The sequence below is a fragment of the Podarcis cretensis genome, assembly GCF_951804945.1.
Source record: "Podarcis cretensis genome assembly, chromosome: 2".
Taxonomy (NCBI): Eukaryota; Metazoa; Chordata; class Lepidosauria; order Squamata; family Lacertidae; genus Podarcis; species Podarcis cretensis.
In genome coordinates this window covers 31528496-31546698 of record NC_137171.1, presented here as the reverse complement: position 1 = coordinate 31546698, position 18203 = coordinate 31528496, and the positions used below count along the sequence as shown (strand labels likewise).

The window sequence follows — 18203 nt, the reverse complement described above, 5'->3', positions numbered from 1 at the left end:
CTTTGTGAGGGAAATAGGGTTCTCCTATCAACTTAGCACCCTTAACTTCCCAGGATTCCTTGGGGGAAGCCATGACTGTTTAAAGCAGCATGATACCATACCCTCCAACATTTCTCCAATGAAAATAGGGACATCCCATTCCACAGTGGTAATTTTACTATTTATACCCCACACATCTTACTAGGTGGCCCCAGCCACTCTGGGTATCTTCCAACATATAAAAAATAATAATTAAACTTTTTTTCTTTTTTTTAAACTTCCCTATACAGGATTGCCTTTAGATGGCTCGGGGGTTGGATAACTCCATACCCTCCAACATTTCTCCATTGAAAATAGGGACATCCTAAGGAAAAGTAGGACATTCCAGGATCAATCAGTAACCGAGATGGCTTTTCTGAAACAGGGTCGTCCCTGGAAAATAGGGACACTTGGAAGGTCTGTGATAATGCTTTAGATGTAAAGTTCAGATGGGGTCTGAGTTGCCTAAAACGAAGGTTTCTGCATAGCTACACTTTACAAGAAACTTCACTCTACATATGCTTGCCTCACTAACAGGATATACAACACTGCAACCTATATCAGATTTATACTAGAGTAACAAGCTTCTATTTCCCCAAAGAATCTTGGGAACTGTAGTTTGGTGAGACAGCACTAACAACTCTGTAAAATAACCTATTCTCCCTCAGGACTATTCCCAGGTTCCCTGGGAAGAGGAAATGTCTGTTGAACCAATTTAAAACTGAAACCTTATATTTGCTAACCTAGGAGTGAACCCCACTGAACTCAGCGGGATCTCCTTCCAAGTAAACATATTTATGACTGCACTGTGCAGTCTGCAAGCTTGGACCTGCTACATCAGCCCTCCCCAACCTGTGGCTCTGCAGCGTGTTGCTGGACTCCAACTCCCATCAGCCCCAGCCAGCATGACCAATGGTCAGGAGCGATGGGAGTAGTAGTCCAATAACGTCTGGAGGGGCCCCAGGTTCCCTATCCCTGATATAAACAAAATGCTGATTCCCAGGGAAACTTGAGGGGATGGGGAATGGTAGAAAGGGGGAAGAAAGTGGAATTATACTTCAAATAAGCTTTTTAAATACTGTAATGGAAAATTAAGCAATTCTAACATAGCATTGAGACATGGGTGGTGCTGTGGGTTAAACCACAGAGCCTAAGACTTGCCGATCAGAAGGTTGGCGGTTCGAATCCCCGTGACGGGGTGAGCTCCCGTTGCTCGGTCCCTGCTCCTGCCAACCTAGCAGTTCGAAAGCAAGTCAAAGTGCAAGTAGATAAATAGGTACCGCTCCGGCGGGAAGGTAAACGGCGTTTCCGTGCGCTGCTCTGGTTCGCCAGAAGCGGCTTACTCATGCTGGCCGCATAACCCGGAAGCTGTACACTGGCTCCCTTGGCCAATAAAGCGAGATGAGTGCCGCAGCCCCAGAGTCGGTCACGACTGGAGCTAATGGTCAGGGATCCCTTTACCTTTAAGATAGCATTGGCCTGGCAGTTTAAAAGAACTAGAAAAAGAAATGCAAAAATGTATTCATATCTACCATCTCCCACAAGTGTAATCTACCAAGTGCAACGTATGAACCCAACACGATGACTTGGCGCGATACAGGAAATTGCGTCTTCCTGTCACATGGGCTTGCCACTAGCATCTCCACAGATAAGCGAGCAAAAACCCACAGCTAGGATGAAGACGCTGTACTTCCGTTTGGTTCTCTAATGCACAGGAGAGCTGTATCGCCAGAACTGTACTTCAGGTTGACTGGATTTGGTGTGGTGCTGTAGTAGTGATACGTGATAAGAAGCTAAAAGGACAAGGGGTGAGTTGCTTCCTTTTTCAGAGGCTGCATGCAACACCATACAAGATGAATTTTAACAGGGAGAAATGTAAAGTATTGCACTTGGGCAAAAAAAATGAGAGGCACAAATACAAGATGGGTGACACCTGGCTTGAGAGCAGTACATGTGAAAAGGATCTAGGAGTCTTGGTTGACCACAAACTTGACATGAGCCAACAGTGTGACGCGGCAGCTAAAAAAGCCAATGCAATTCTGGGCTGCATCAATAGGAGTATAGCATCTAGATCAAGGGAAGTAATAGTGCCACTGTATTCTGCTCTGGTCAGACCTCACCTGGAGTACTGTGTCCAGTTCTGGGCACCACAGTTCAAGAAGGACACTGGCAAACTGGAACGTGTCCAGAGGAGGGTAACCAAAATGGTCAAAGGCCTGGAGACGATGCCTTATGAGGAACGGCTAAGGGAGCTGGGCATGTTTAGCCTGGAGAAGAGGAGGTTAAGGGGTGATATGATAGCCATGTTCAAATATATAAAAGGATGTCACATAGAGGAGGGAGAAAGGTTGTTTTCTGCTGCTCCAGAGAAGCGGACACGGAGCAATGGTTCCAAACTACAAGAAAGAAGATTCCACCTAAACATTAGGAAGAACTTCCTGACAGTAAGAGCTGTTCGACAGTGGAATTTGCTGCCAAGGAGTGTGGTGGAGTCTCCTTCTTTGGAGGTCTTTAAGCAGAGGCTTGACAACCATATGTCAGGAGTGCTCTGATGGTGTTTCCTGCTTGGCAGGGGGTTGGACTCGATGGCCCTTGTGGTCTCTTCCAACTCTATAATTCTATGATTCTATGAAATCACATTTAAAGCACATGACGTGCCCCAAAGCATCCTGGGAACGGTATGGTGGAAACTGTAGCTTGTCAAGGGGTGCTGAGAATTGCAGCTCTATGAAGGGTGAACTATAGTTCCCAGGATTTTTGGGGGGAAGCCTTGTGCTTGTGGATGGTGTGTATACATGCAAGAGTACAAAGTGAACATGTAGCCTTTATTTCAGCAGGAATAGCACTGACAGGGGTGAACAGTTGTTCTTCTGTGCCCAACTGACCCACGTAGATGTGTGAAAATCCTGTGAGAGGGAACAGCCACCTAGGGAAAAAACAGAAAGTAAAATTAAGTACCAGTGATACTGTTTTCTCTCTCTTCCATTTCCTCTTAAGTGGTGGTGACTCAGCAGACAGCTGACCTGAGGACTGTCTGTGTAAACTGGAACGTGAACAGAACTGCACCCAATAGCTGCAAATTGGCTCTAACTGGTGCGCATTGTTTATCATAACACAGGATTAGGATAATAGTAAACTGAAGGCCTATTGATGCTTTCTTTCTAGAGTTGCACTCTAGGAAAGAGGCATCAATATCTGTTAAAAACAATATTATCTTAGCATGTTGTACCCTGCCATACTAAAATTTGCCCCATCTTTTTTCAAAAAATGGGCTGTGATATGTTTTTAGGAGGCTGTTCAAGATTCTGTGGTTGTTGTCTATTTAAACGCTTCACCACAATATGCACCTTTAAATGTGAAACAGTCATTTTATCATTTTACTGGCAGATGTTGAAATCCTAATTTACGTTAGCTATCTTCCCAATTTCCAGTCAAACATGAAGCGGAACAAATTAGAATTTAGGCTGTGGTTGCGGCCTAAAAGGCAGTCATGGTACATTAGGAGTGTTGTCTGGTATTTTTTTGTGGTCTGCAGTTAACAGATACATTCAAATTATAATGGAGGTATCAGGCATTCAGGTTGAGGGATAATTTTTTAGTTCAGACCTGGGGGCTAAATTCAGCCTTCCAGGCCTCTCTTTATGGCCCCTGGTATTCTTCCTAGGCCATATTCTTCACCAACCCTGCTCTGCACCCCCGTAGGGTTTTTGCATGGCTCAGAAAGTGTCCTTGAATAATAATAATAATTTATTATTTATTATTTATACCCCGCCCATCTGGCTGAGTTTCCCCAGCCACTCTGGGCGGCTTCCAATCAAGTGTTAAAAACAATACAGCATTAAATATTAAAAACTTCTCTAAACAGGGCTGCCTTCAGATGTCTTTTAAAAAGACGATAGCTGCTTATTTCCTTCACATCTGAAGGGAGGGCGTTCCACAGGGCGGGCGCCACTATCAAGAAGACCCTCTGTCCAGTTCCTGTACCCTCACTTCTCTCAATGAGGGAACCGCCAGAAGGCCCTCGGTGCTGGACCTCAGGCTGAACGATGGGGGTGGAGATGCTCCTTCAGGTATACAGGACCAAGGCTGTTTAGGGCTTTAAAGGTCAGCACCAACACTTTGAATTGTGCTCGGAAACGTACTGGGAGCCAATGCAGATCTCTCAGGACTGGTGTTATGTGGTCCCAGAGGCCACTCCCAATGTAGAGAAAACATTGTTTGTTTGCCTGGATAGAGAGGTGTGCATCTGTATGTAGAAGCCTTTGAGTTTTGTGTGGCTGGAATGCAGCCTACTATATAAAGGCAAAGCTGTGTACAAATTACCATTTACTCTGGCACCAGTGCGCTTCCACTGCTGGTGTTTGAAGCCGTCCATGTACAAATGTTGGCCACAATCAACATCTATCCTGAAGTTCAGGCATAGGCAAACTCAGCCCTCCAGATGTTTTGAGACTATAATTCCCATCATCCTTGACCACTGGTCCTGTTAGCTAGGGATGATGGGAGTTGTAATCCCAAAACATCTGGAGGGCCGAGTTTGCCTATGCCTACTGTAGTTTCTTGAGAAATATTGCTGTTGGATGCATGTCCTCTCAAACCAGCTTCTATCTGTTTTGAAAACGTAAGCCACATTCTCAAAAATTTGTATTTATTTGGTTATAATTTGTTTAAAAATTATGGAAAATCAATAAAATAATTTGGCAAAAAAGAGAGAGAGAAAACGTAAACCACATTCACTTCACAGTTAAGCTGAGGTGAGTGCATTTAAGACATCCACTGCGCATGCACAGATGACAGCTTCATAAATAGGAGTTTGGGGTGGTGGTAGCTGTGGTCACAAGGGAAACAAATAAAGTAATGTTCTGTGGGTGAAGACATGCCCGCTCCCTCTCTGGTGTGCAAATGTGACTTAAAATGCAGCAAGGGGGAAACGACCTCACTGCTTTATAAGCCACTGATTTTTACATAGCCCAAGAGTCACATCTACTTTTGCCTCTGGCCCTGCTCACCTTCCGTCCTCCAGAGGGTTCTGACCTCAGGCTGAAAAAGGTTTCCCACATGTGGTTTATTCTGTGCCCAGGTCCTTACACCTTAACACGTGCACACTTGTTGTTTCAGGGATCTCAAGCGATGGATGGCACCCCGGTCCTGAGGCACAGACTTGCCCAGCACGATGCTCTCTCTGATTCCAGCACAGAAGACTCCTTGGAGGAGCTGGGTAGCCAGGAATTGCTGCTCAGGGACTTGCCCTGCTCCATGAAGGAGAAGCGCCTCCTCAGGTCTGGAGCAAGGTCACATGGGAAAACATCTTTAGTATGTAGAGTGGTACCTCAGGTTACATACGCTTCAGGTTACAGACTCCTCTAACCCAGAAATAGTACCTCAGGTTAAGAACTTGGCTTCAGGATGAGAACAGAAATCATGCTCCGGTGGCGCAGCAACAGCAGGAGGTCCCATTAGCTAAAGTGGTGTTTCAGGTTAAGAACAGTTTCAGGTTAAGAATGGACATCCGGAACAAATTAAGTACTTAACCCGAGGTACCACTGTAATTGATTGTAATTGTGCAGGCTGGTTGCTAAAACCACGCAGTACTTGGCAAGAAAAAGCACACAATTTCTGTTCCCCCTTCCCTTCCTTCCCACAACAGAGCTGGTTTGTTTCTACTTTAGATAGATTGCTTTAACCCAACCAAGTGGTGTAAAAACCTGTGGATTTTTGGTGGCCAACTGTACAAAGGGACGAGTCGCAGTCATTGTTCCACTAACAGTTGCCCTTGGCCCCGCCTACCAGCCTACCAGAAGATTGCGCATGCATGAATGTAGCCCCCCCTGAACTGAAAAAGCTCCCCCACCCCACTGTAGCAGGTTCTGATATGGCACAGAAGCATCAAAGAAATACAGGTAATAAAATAAAGGATTAGTGGGGCTTGGCAGGGCAGAGGAACCTGCTGACTAAAAATAGAAGAGTATCAAAAGGGAGGCTTTGTCCCAGCATGAGGCAGGTAAGTGCAGATATTCAACTGGAAGATGGGGTGGGACGTGTGGTCCTCTCCTAACCTCATCTCCCAAAGCCTCACTGATTCAGAAGGCCCATTCTAAACTCAACCCATTCTCCCTTGCACAGGCAGCTGAGAGCATCCACAGGGAGAGATGTGTCCTACTGGGTGGTCTGGAGACAGAGACAATCCAGGGCCCAGAATCAGTTTCAGGAAGGAATCTGGAACCTTGTCAGGATCTTCCAACTCTGGAAGCCTCCCCTGGATGAGATTGGAGGTAACACTAAGAAATGGTTTTTCACCTTTAAAAGTTTGTCTACCCAAGGAATGTCACTGGGGTATCAGTTTGGTCCAGTGGCAGCAAACAAGGTGGGGCTACTTCTAAAGGGAAAATGGGTGGGATCAGAGGCAGATTTAGGTGAGCACAACTGGTTCAGTCACACTGGGTGCAGAACCTCGGGGGCAACACAGGGGACACTGCAATTATGCTTTAGAATGGAGTGCAAGAGGCTGGGGCTGCCAAATTTTGGCATTGCCCAGGGCACCCCTGGTATTTCAAACCCAGGGTCCACCCCTTGCAGGACGTCAGATCAGCTGCACTTGAAGAAAATATAAAGTTCTCTCTGTGTTGAGAAGGGACTTGGTTTTATAAATGGCAGGGGCCGCTGGTTATATATACTAAATACAACTGAACTACTGATAACCTATCTCTAACTGGTGTGAGGCAAGGGAGACCTCTGCAGGCTGGTTGACCACATGGTTTGTGGAGAACACAAATAAATCTTGCTTTCCTCTAGCGGAGGGTAACCACGGAGTTGTGGATTTGTTGTGTACATTAGGAAGGGGAGGCAGTTTGCAGTTCTTTCTCCTAAAGAAACTACCCACTTTGGTTATTATCCTCTTTGATATGTGTGAACAGTTTCAAAATGCAAGATAACCTCTGCTTGACTGGCACTGAAGTAGACACAGCAGGCGGAATCCCCTGTCAGACCAGATAGGAACCAGCCACAGTTAGCAATACTACATGTGAATGAAGAAAGGGCTGTGGATCTGGGACAGAATTTATTGTGTGTGTCACTTTCATCCTCCCCATCCCCTCTGATGCCTGTCTGCTTGCCTTCCTGTGTTTCCCACTTTTGCTATCCTCTTCAACATACTATACAGGGAACTTTGGTCCTGGCATCCAGTCCTACTTTACCTTCCTGAGGTTCCTGCTCTTCATCAACTTCCTGGCTGTGTTGCTGGCCACAGGCTTCATACTGTTGCCTGTTATCATTTCTCAAAATACAACGATATTTCCTACAGGTCTGAGTGCAGGTGAGTCTCTCCTGTTACTTCCAAGAGCATTTGTGCTTTCCCCAACATCCCATCTGGATTAGATCCTATACTGACATCTAAGTGTCAGAGTGTCTAGTGCTATAAAGCTACCCAGTCTTTCCCCCCAGATCCTGAATGCATAAAGTACAGCAGTAACGTCAGTTATCGATCTGCCTGGCAACGATTCCAAGATGTCTTCACCGGGGAGGTGAGTCTGCTGGAAATAGAGGCTGGAGTTTACTGTGCTGGAGAGGAGAGGCTGATGGAGGGGCAAATGCTGCCTTAGCAAGTGGTTATAGATGGAGTGAAGAAGAATGGACAAAAATGGAGCAGTTGGGAAGACAAATATAGCTTGGAGTTGAGCAGGAAGGACAATGTTGGATTAATTGGTGATGGTTCTTATCCAAACTTTGTACTCACTGCATTCTATGATTCAGACTTAGAAAGTCCTTAGAAAAGTATTATGGCAGTGGACAGGAAGCAGTGGCCCTCCACTGTTGTTGGGCAGTGACTCCAAGAGGCCCAGCCAGCATGGTCAATCAGTGGTTAGAGGTGAGAGGAGTTGGAGTCCTGCAAACATCTGAAGGACCCACAGGTCTCATGCTCCTCTGTTATGAGTTGGGTTAATCTGCAAGCATAAGGCTGGCTTGTAATTTCCTCTTATGTTCCATCCTTAGGGCTCTCTTGAGTATTCGTACCTGTTTTATGGCGCTTATCGTGTGACACAGGGTGGCAAGAACCACTACAATGTACACTTAGCATACCTGCTTAGCATCCTGGGATACTTCTTTGCCTGCCTCATTTGGATCCTCCGGCGGTAAGGGCCCCGGTGATGGCTGAGACCCAGGCCTTTCTAGGCTTGGCAGCAGGGTTTTGGAAAAGGGAGCAGGAGAGAAGCAAGGAATTCCAGGGCAAGGGAGTGGATTCATGAATAGGGATTTACATGCACCATGGCTTATATTGACCCACTTAAAATGCTGACTCTTTCCTTGTAGTAATTCAGTAGGTTGTTGTTGTTGTTTAGTCGTGTCTGACTCTTCGTGACCCCATGGACCAGAGCACGCCAGGCACTCCTGTCTTCCACTGCCTCCCGCAGTTTGGTCAAACTCATGTTTGTAGCTTCAAGAACACTGTCCAACCATCTCGTCCTCTGTCGTCCCCTTCTCCTTGTGCCCTCCATCTTTCCCAACATCAGGGTCTTTTCCAGGGAGTCTTCTCTTCTCATGAAGTGGCCAAAGTATTGGAGTCTCAGCTTCACGATCTGTCCTTCCAGTGAACACTCAGGGCTGATTTCATTCAGAATCGAATTCAGTAGGTTATATACTCCCATATCTCACATACAGTCAGAATAACATTTCTCTAACCCAAGGATGGGGAGCCTGTGGTCCTCCAAGTGTTACTGAACTTCAGCTCCCATTGGCCCCATTGGAAGCTGTAATTCAGCAACACCCAGAGGGTTGCAAGTTCCCCAACTTCTGCTCTAACCTATTCCTGGCATGTTCAAATTCCCTGGGAATGGAAATTATACACTTTCTGTTGGGAGCATATCCCCGTGCCCAATTGGGCAAAAATCTATTCTTCTTCCTTCTTCACTCCCTACCTTTTCTCCAATAAGTCTAGCATGTATTCATGTTACAACAACATTCTGTGTGTTGAGATCCTGCCATAGTACATCAGCTCAGTCTTCTTGAGACTCTGCATCCCTAACTCATTCCCATCAAATTTTCCTACTGTTCCCAGAAAACATTCCTACTCTGAAGCATCACTAGGTAATCCTCCTCCAGTGGACCAAGCTAATATTCCTAAACTGTTGCATCTTTTCTGCCTTCATCACCCCCTGCAACTGTTTTGCACACTTTCACATCATACCATATATCCCTGTGCAGACTTGCAATCTCCTTCTTTCTAGAAACTGGGTGTTACTCCCATGTTGATTCACATATCTTGGGCTGGACCCGCTGCAGTGACACAGTGGAACTTATGCAACACACTGAGTTCTATATACTGCTCTGGGCAAAGGAATTAATTTGCTAGGAGAAAAGTCTTGCTTGCCTGTGACAATCTTCACTCCTATTCCAATATTCAGGATTGTAGCCAGCATGGCCCGGTGGCAGATGCTGCGGTGGGAATTCAAACCATGTGTCAGTGCCAGGATCTTCACAGAGTGGGATTTCTGCATCCAAAGCCCAGAGGCAGCCACCCTCAAACAGAGGAATATTTACAATCACCTAAAGGTACATGAAAATTGCCTATAGGGTTTCATGATAATTTGCTCATGTCCTCAAAAGTCCCACCGCTTCCACTATATCATCCTTTCAAGTATGTATACACATCCATTCATTTAAAAAATATTTTTGGACGAAACCTCAGCCATTGCCTAAATTTGGCTGAACTGAAAAAGCAAACAAACCAGGGTTGAATCCAATGTTGCACAAGCGGTGTTCTGCTTGCATAATGAGGCTTCCTTTTCTTGGCCTCCCACTGTGTACCCCCCCCCCCCAAATCTGCTCTGGGAGGTCTCCCAATCCTCTGGAGCTGATTTTGAGGGGAGAGGAAGAGGAAGTTCTGTTGCATGCATAGAAGTCTATTGCACAAGTGGAGCTGCAGAATTTGATACAGGCGCCATTATTTTCTTTTCTTCAGGCCCTGTGTCACTTCCTTGCTTATTTCACTTGCAAGTCAGGCAGCAACAATTAACAATACCTGTCTTGGGTGAAATCAAAGAGAACAAGCATTGTAGGTGTTATGTATTGAAGTTCTCACCCTGGCCACCAGGGGTATTGGGTACAGTACAGTGGTACCTCGGGTTACAGACGCTTCAGGTTACAGTCTCCGCTAACCCAGAAATAGTACCTCGGGTTATGAACTTTGCTTCAGGTTGAGAACAAAAATCGTGCTCCGGTGACGCGGCAGCAGCGGGAGGCCCCATTAGCTAAAGTGGTGCTTCAGGTTAAGAACAGTTTCAGGTTAAGAATGGATCTCCGGAATGAATTAAGTACTTAACCCGAGGTACCACTGTATATAGTTTTCACTCAGGTCCACGTCAGTTAATTTAGGCGGGAAACCCTGAGCTGTTGTTGTTACAATGTTGACCGCTGGCTGTCTATAAAAGCAGGCTGGCTGAGCTGTTCAGTTCAGTTCCAGCTTACTTATAAAGAACTACTTGGAGATATCTCTGTGTCGTCTGATATGTCCACCCACTATTTAATAGGAGGGGCAACAAGCAAAGGGAAACAGGAATCATACCCTTTAATTCCTGTTCCCACCTCAAAGGACATTTCCCAAGGCAATAAGGGATTGCTTTGCTATGTTTCAGTCATTCTTTCTAGCCTCAGATTATTATGTCCCTTCTGTTCTCAAGGTGTTATGGCTCTCCTGGGCTGTGCATGCCTACTAGATTGGCTGGGTCTTCCCTCTCCTTTGCATGCTGAAGCACTGGAAGCAAACCTCTCCTCTGCATGCTCAGCTGCACAAATAGCAAGTGACCAACTCGGTTTCTTTTCACAGATAGACCTAGCAGAGCAGATCCGGCATCTGCAGAACCAACAACGCACACGGAAGCAGCTTGCTAAGCTCTACCTGCTACGCCTGCTGATCAATGGTGTCATCTTGCTGCTGACAGGGGCTGCTTTCTACTGTATCTACGCAGCCACTGAGTTTTCCCAGGGGCACAGTCAAGTAGGCCAACCCTTCATCCCTTGCCAGGGTCAGAGTGGGGCTGTGGGTGGCTGTACCTCAATCCAGAACTCAGCTGTGTGCTCTTGGAGAACAGCTGCTACAGCTGGACCAGGAATCTGGGCTAGGCTAGGGTGAAGGATTAAGCCTGACACGCAGTAAGCAGAAGGTACTGCTCTGAAAATTCAGTAAGCTTTGGTACTGAGTGGTCAGGAAATATTCCTCTGTGTTTTGATTCTAGGCACAAATGTGCCTCCCTCCCCGTAACAAATCCATCTCTGTACTCCCAGAAAAATGCTGCCAGCCTTGATGTACTGAGCCAGTACCTGCCACCAGTGGTCATCTCCATTGTGAATGTCATCCTGCCTTTACTTTTTCATGTCTTGACCCAGTTGGAAGGCTACTCTCCTAATACTGAAGTCAACCTCACCCTAGTCAGGTAGGTGTTTTCATCTTGGTGGGGAACCTGGGGCAGATATATTTCCTGTGGTATAAGGAGTTTGCAGGCCTTAAATTACTTTGAGCTGCAAGCAGAGTTTTTTATGCTTTGTTTTAGTTTCGCTATTCTCTCTTTCTAAGTTGGGAAGCACTAGTTGCTCCAGTCAGTCATCAAGCCCAATATCCTTTATTGTAAATATGGTAGTGAAAGTATGAGGGAAGAAACAGAACAATCAAGAAGGGATTGATACCCCTTACAATGGCACAATGATTCAAGCGGGCAAACGGGAACACAGTAAAATCAGTACTTCCAGAGACAGGCGGATGCCGACAGCAACAATATATATTTTTAAAATGTGTATTTTATTGATTCCCGTTGACAAATAGTAAACAAAGAAAACTTGAGGAGTGCAGTTCAAAAAAGATTATTATATTTTTAGGGGAAATGCTGTCTTGTAATGTATGTGTTTATGAACATCATCAATGCATTTCTAATATACCTTAGTTCTTTTGCTGTCAAAATTCCCCATTCCTTTGTCTTCCTAAACCAATAGGATAGTGGTCGACTAAACTGTGCTCACAGTAAACCCTTCAAAATAAATGGCTCATTTATTTAAATAGATATACTCTGAGTAAAACTTAGTTGAATGCCACCCATAACTATTACAATTATAATGCCATAACCCAAAGAACAACCAAATATATACAGATTTAAGATATGCAATGCAGCAGCTGTTCTAAAAATATATTGTGGAATGTTAAAAAGATCCAGATCTTTCAGAAGTTTTGAAGTGCAAAGTGCATCAGGACCATAGCTGTCAACGTTTCCCTTTTTTAAAGGGAAATTCCCTTATTCTGAATAGGATTCCTCACAAGAAAAGGGAAAAGTTGACAGCTATGATCAGAACCAAACAACACCCCACTTTAGGGACAGATGTGTGGGGAAATGTGCGGTAAGATGGATATTTGGATCCATTCATGGTCAGGTGGTAATCTCAAGCACTGGCTTATATGGCAGGATTAGCGGGGTGGAAACCAAGTGTAAGGTGCAGGCCCAATCTCTCTTGTGGTCTCTTGCAGGTGTGTAATCCTGAAACTGTCCAGCCTGGGAATGTTCATGTTCTTCTTGGGACGCAGAGTGCTATGCATAGGGAGCGGCACTGCTCCTCAGTGCCACCAATGCGGTTACAACAAACTCTATCAGGTGACATGGATGGGATATTTCAGCTGAACTTTTCCTGTTTAGAGCAAATGTGGCCCAGACATAATGTGTTTGGGTATGAAGTTTTCTAAAGCAAGGTATGATGAGCAAGGCAAAGAGCTAGTTAGCTTTGACTTGGTGCAGTGACAAAAGTATATTTCACCTTTAAGCAGCCAGCTGCGTAACTTGGTTTTCAATTTCTAGAATGGCTCTTCAGCTGTCTAGACATCTTTGAGTATTCCTTTTCCTGGTATTTCTTTTGTCTGCGTGTCAATGTATCATTTTTCACTTATTTTGTAGATTTCAATTCCCCCCCACCCCAACCGCCAACACGCACCTTGTTTGATCCCAATTCCAGCAATGAGGAAAGCCTGGTTGATCATTAGCAATTAAAGTCCCCCAGATTTGGGGTTACTAATGTGTTAGAAATTTGCAACTTATACAACAATTCTCCATACATTCTATTACCTATATAATGTTGTATTGTGCATGCTTAATGTGAACTTAGCTTTTTCTTTTTCTTTTTTGCATTTAACACCATATACTTACAATATACTATGCTTATAATAATGTGCCTGACATGTCTAGGATTCCTTTTTTCCATTCTCTTTCTTTTTTCCTTCCATATACTCACCATAAGACATTATCTCTCTCCTGATTGTGCCTGCAGTGCTGGGAAACCCACATTGGACAAGAGATGTACAAGATGACCCTCTTCAGTTTCTTGACCACCTTGGGATCTGCTTTCCTTATCAGCCTGCCCCGGAGGTGAGGCAAGAGATCATAACTAATACTAGTCTACCCTACTCTTCTGATTTCCTTGATTCCTGGCCTAACCCAGGGCTTTTCCATACTTACCTTTTGCCCACTCTTTCCAGGCACAGGTCTGCACTCTAAAGCTCTTTGTCTGAGCACACCTTTTTTGTACCAGAGCTTTCCCTGTGAAATCTTTAAAGCTGTATCCGAGCAAATGGCTATTCGGGTTTTCCATGGATTGTCGTGTGCTCCAATTGAGCTTTAAAGAGTGGGTTTTGCTGGGAAAGCTTGAACACAAAAAAAAGGGTGCTTGGATGCAGAGCTTTAAAGTGCGGACAGTCCCTGGAAAGCATGGAGGGAATTTAAGTGTGGTTAAGCCTTCATTCAGCCTTTTCTTTCCACAAATGGGCAGACCATTCCTTCCTTGGGAAAGTATTATGTATGGCAGGGATAGCCAACATGATGCACGCCATACATTGTTAGACTATAACTCTCATTGTTGCTGACCACTGGCTAGATTGGCTGGAGGTGATAGGAAGTGGAGCCAAAAAACACACATACCCCAAAGGCACACATTGACTACCCCTGATCTACAGGTATTTTTATCTCATCTTCCTGCCTCCCAGTAGTGATGCCAGGTGGTCCAGTTGCAGGGTAGCTGTCATTGGGCAGAATCATGCTCTGCATTCAAAGCATATTCAACACTCACGACCTCCCTCCAAGAATTTCTGGGAACTGTGCTTTGTTAAGGATGCTGGAAATGGTAGCTCTGTGAGGGGGAAGCTTGACTTCTTTGGGCGAAGTCATATGCTTTAAATGTGCAGAACTGCCCATTGTATTGTTGTTGACTGCAGGGTGTTTTTAGTAAGGGAGAATAAGCATATGTGCTCCCTATGCAAAAGAGGCAGAATTCAGTGGCATGGTACCCAGCTGCAGTTATTGGAAGAGGTTATGCCTGCGGCCTCTGAATTAATTCTCTCTCTCTCTCTCTCAGACTGATTGCTAAGCATTCCTCCTGTGGACTGGCTCAGTGGCTTGGCAAAGAAGAGTTCCTGGTGCCTCACAATGTATTGGATATTGTAGCAGCTCAAACAGTCATATGGAGCGGGATTTTCTTCTGCCCACTTCTGCCTTTGCTTGCCTGTGTCTTCGTCTTCTTCACATTCTATATAAAAAAGGTCAGTGGCTTGCGGTCATTGGACTAAGGGGACTAGGCTAGTCCCCTTAATGTTCCTCTGGCGCCTCATTCCCAAAGGCTGGGAAGCTTTTGCCCAGCTTAGGTAAGGAAACATGATGTTCATGGGTGTGACATCAGACCCGCCCCCAATCGCCCTTGCAAGCTGGTGTCTCTCGCCCTAACTGTTCCCCTATGAAAAAATTCACTGCACGTTATTGAAAAAGGTAAAGGTTGTGTATACAGTACATGTGTGTATGTGTGGGTGTTTGAGAGTACACACAAAGAGTACCTATCATGCCCATCATGGCATGGGTTGTGGATCTGGCCCTATTTTGAGCCCCTCATCCTCTTGGCTTGTACCGTGCCAGGGAAAATGGCCCTGATCCTGGCTAAGAGACTGTAGAGGATTCCAGGAGTTACTAACTCTCAAACCAGAGAAATTGCTGGTAGTAGCAAGCAACCCACACAGGAAGACCAGAGGCAGAGGGTAAGGAACTTACTTCTCTGAACTCACCTCTCTTGGAGGCAGTCCCACCCAGACTCAGACCTTCACTTTGGTGGTTACTGACCTCATCCTGCCCACAGCTGTTGCTAGCATGTATGCATTTGAAGCCATTGAACCTGGCTGTAGCAGGTTATGTGCAACCTGGCCCTAGGTACTGTGAACACCTGGACTGCCTATAAATCATAATTTAAAGCAGCCCCACAAAAAAGTAATCATGGGCACTGTCATTTCTTAAGTGTGCTGGGAATTGTAGTTGTGTGAGGGGTAAACTGCAGTTCCCATGATTCTTCAGGGGGTGTTTCAATATATGTTTGCAGCTCTGATGTGAAGGCTTTAGCAATATACGGTATTTGAAAGCGGTATTGAGCTGTTCACCTTTGGGGTCAAGGAGGGGGGACTGAAGTTGCTGTCTGAATCCCAGGAAGTATGATATAAAAGCAACTGCTTCCTAATGAAGGCCCTTCACTCTCTCTATCTCTCTCCCCACCCCACCCCACCCCACCCCAAGGCAGTCATCCTTCTGCAAAGCCTCATGGGTTTTATATCTCTGGGAATGTGTGAGGGTTCAGGAGGCATGCTCACTCTGTCTCTTTTTCTCACCCACAGTACACCTTGTTCCAGAACTGCCAGCCTTCAACTCAGCTGTTTCGAGCATCCCGTTCTAAATTCCTCTTCCAGATCATGCTACTCTTAGGCCTTTTCCAGGCCTACGTCCCTCTGGGCTATGTCATCAGTAGGTGAGCTGAGAGGTGGTTGAGCATCTTAAGAGTACGGGGTTGATGAAGCCTATATTCTGACAGTCATTCTTTTTTCCTCCCAGGGTCTCTCCATCCCAAGCTTGTGGGCTCTTTACTAATTATTCAACTCCATGGGAGGCAGTACCTAAGGCTTTGTCCCGTTTGCCCATGTCAACACAGCGTGCCTTGAGCTATGCGACATCCAATGTCTTTTGTTTCTTACTTCTGATGGTACTCAGGTGGGTACTTTGGGAGGGACATGGATGGAGGAATACCAAAGGAGGGAGGGATGGTCATATGTTGTTGAATTATTTGCAAGGCAAGCAACCTCCTTGTTTCTTGGCCTGGACCCTGTTAGAAAAATGGTGTGTTACCGTCTTTGGCCTTACCAGCCACAGAACAGCCTCCATGGCTCCTTTCAAGCAAAATCTGACCATCTGCCTTACCACTCAGGGCCACTTGAGCAAGAGACCTTGAGCAAGAGACTTGTCCTCTATAAACACTACTTCTTATCTTCTACTGCTTCACCCCAAAAGGAAGGTGGCTCAAGCACACCTCAGTGTTGGATTGTGATCACAGTGTGTAATTTCAATGGAAACTTTGCAACTAATGAAAAAGGAGTGTAGCTCCCCCCCTCCACCCTTTTTAGTTAATGAAAGTCCCATAGTTCTGGCAAATGAAGAGTCACATTTGAAAAAATTACTGTACCAATATTTTAGGAAATGGCAGAGTCCTGGCAGGCCTCTGTGTAACTATACATGATAGTGTAGCTGTGTATCCATTGAGTGGTCCAGAAGCAGATGCTGCAGCTGAACTAAGCAGGTGTGGAGCTGGTCAATCCCTTGTATGGAAGACCAGTATAAGAGTCAAGGATGGAATTTTTTAATATAGCATCAGCATCAGACATTTGCTAGCACACCTGATCATCACTTTGATGCCTTGATGTTACTAGCAGGAAAAGAGGCTCCTGGTGAGTGACCCAACTACAAATGCTCTAAAACAGATTGCTATTTCTCAGTTTAACCTTGATTAAATTTAACCTAGCAGATGGTTTTGAACTCACCCAGCCTTTTGCAGGTGGCATCCTGTTTCCCTGTCTGGCCTGGTGTGTAAGTGGGAACCAATATTCCACAAACTATTGGTGTGATGGCCTCTCTTTTTCTTCCATAGCCTCATCCTTACAGTGTACGTTTCTCAGGTGCAAGCAAACAGACACATCATTGAAAGGCTCAAGAGGCAACGTATACAGGTAAAGTGGTCCTGCAATGTTACAGAAGGATGCCAGATGGCGTGCAATAATCATGAACCTCTGATAACCTGTGACTGTGTGATGATCTGTTCTCTGGCCCATGTAATGTTAGGTTATGTAACCTGTTTCTCTTTTTGCTCCTCTGTCCAGTGTGTCAAGGAGAAATGGTGTTTGGTGAGGAAGCTGGCTCAGCAGCTGGTGAAACAACTGTGAGTTCAGTTGCGGGGGGGAAAGGCCTCCCAGAGGATGAAAACTTCTGGTGGCAGGGCAACAGGCAGGAAAAAATGGTCTTGCTCCTGAGGAAAGCAAAGACCACAGAATGGTCAAAGCATATCTGGATTAAAGAAGCAAGAGAAGCCCCCGAGTGTGATTTGAAGACCTCATTTTCCTGTGAACACAAGTTGGCTCATAGAACTACCCTATCATACCATTTATCTTTTAGATAGGTACAATACCTACTTTTTCACTGTGCATATAGGTCCCTGGGATGTATGTTTGGTACCTAATATCATCTCTTCCCTGTGAGTTGCTGTACCTTATTTGGCCAACTTCATGTTAGAACAAGTTCCTGCCGGCCTGAAAATGTTTTGGGTAAAGAACAAGGTGTATGGCAAGAATATATACATCCTTATCATGCCAAGGTAAAGGTACCCCTGACCATTAGGTCCAGTAGCAGACAACTCTGGGGTTGCAGCACTCATCTCGCTTTAATGGGCGAGGGAGACGGTGTTTGTCCACAGACAGCTTCCGGGTCATGTGGCCAGCATGACCAAGCCGCTTCTGGTGAACCAGAGCAGTGCACGGAAACGCTGTTTACCTTCCCGCTGGAGTGGTACCTATTTATCTACTTGCACATGACGTGCTTTCGAACTGCTAGGTTGGCAGGAGCTGGGACCGAGCAACGGGAGCTCACCCCGTCGCGGGGATTTGAACCGCTGACCTTCTGATCGGCAAGCCCTAGGCTCTGTGGTTTAGACCACAGTGCCACCCACGTCCAAAGTAATTCTAATTCAACAAAAAAATTAAACTGAGTATGTCACCAGTCCTCACTCAGGTGGATTGCTTACTAACTGGATCATGATCTTTTGGTATTGCAAAATAAAACAAATGCTTTGTCTAATAAATGTCAAGAGGG

The 18203-nt window shown here is 45.5% G+C and overlaps 1 protein-coding gene and 1 long non-coding RNA gene across 4 annotated transcripts; one reads left to right on the top strand and one right to left on the bottom strand.

Annotated features, from left to right (window-relative positions):
* The first annotated feature begins 1522 nt into the window (after nt 1–1522).
* Nucleotides 1523–18203, top strand: TMC8 (transmembrane channel like 8). Of its 3 annotated transcripts, XM_079965453.1 has the most exons (17): nt 1523–1826; nt 3016–3111; nt 5137–5297; nt 6142–6290; nt 7178–7330; nt 7459–7538; nt 8008–8147; nt 9417–9564; nt 10838–11008; nt 11296–11444; nt 12524–12647; nt 13315–13412; nt 14395–14578; nt 15689–15819; nt 15903–16058; nt 16990–17068; nt 17219–18203. In XM_079965453.1, the coding sequence occupies exons 3-17, from the start codon at nt 5149–5151 to the stop codon at nt 17279–17281; spliced, it is 1974 nt and encodes a 657-aa protein (XP_079821579.1). In that variant the 5' UTR covers nt 1523–1826; nt 3016–3111; nt 5137–5148; the 3' UTR covers nt 17282–18203. The 3 variants fall into 3 exon arrangements, with proteins under 3 accessions (XP_079821579.1, XP_079821578.1, XP_079821580.1); XM_079965452.1 differs by lacking the exon at nt 3016–3111 and having other exon boundaries at nt 1524–1826; XM_079965454.1 differs by lacking the exons at nt 1523–1826; nt 3016–3111 and adding an exon at nt 2708–2752.
* On the bottom strand, nt 2825–5128 carry LOC307210163. The gene is made up of 2 exons (XR_013835891.1): nt 5028–5128; nt 2825–2944 (listed from the first exon to the last, which is right to left on the bottom strand). It is a non-coding gene; the product is annotated as an uncharacterized lncRNA (long non-coding RNA).

Coding starts and splice junctions, on each gene's coding strand:
- TMC8 (XM_079965453.1), top strand. CDS start 5,149: ATGGATGGCACCCCGGTCCTGAGGCACAGACTTGCCCAGCACGATGCT. Junction 6,291..7,177: donor TCCCCTGGATGAGATTGGAG/GTAACACTAAGA, acceptor CATACTATACAG/GGAACTTTGGTCCTGGCATC. Junction 7,539..8,007: donor AAGATGTCTTCACCGGGGAG/GTGAGTCTGCTG, acceptor TTCCATCCTTAG/GGCTCTCTTGAGTATTCGTA.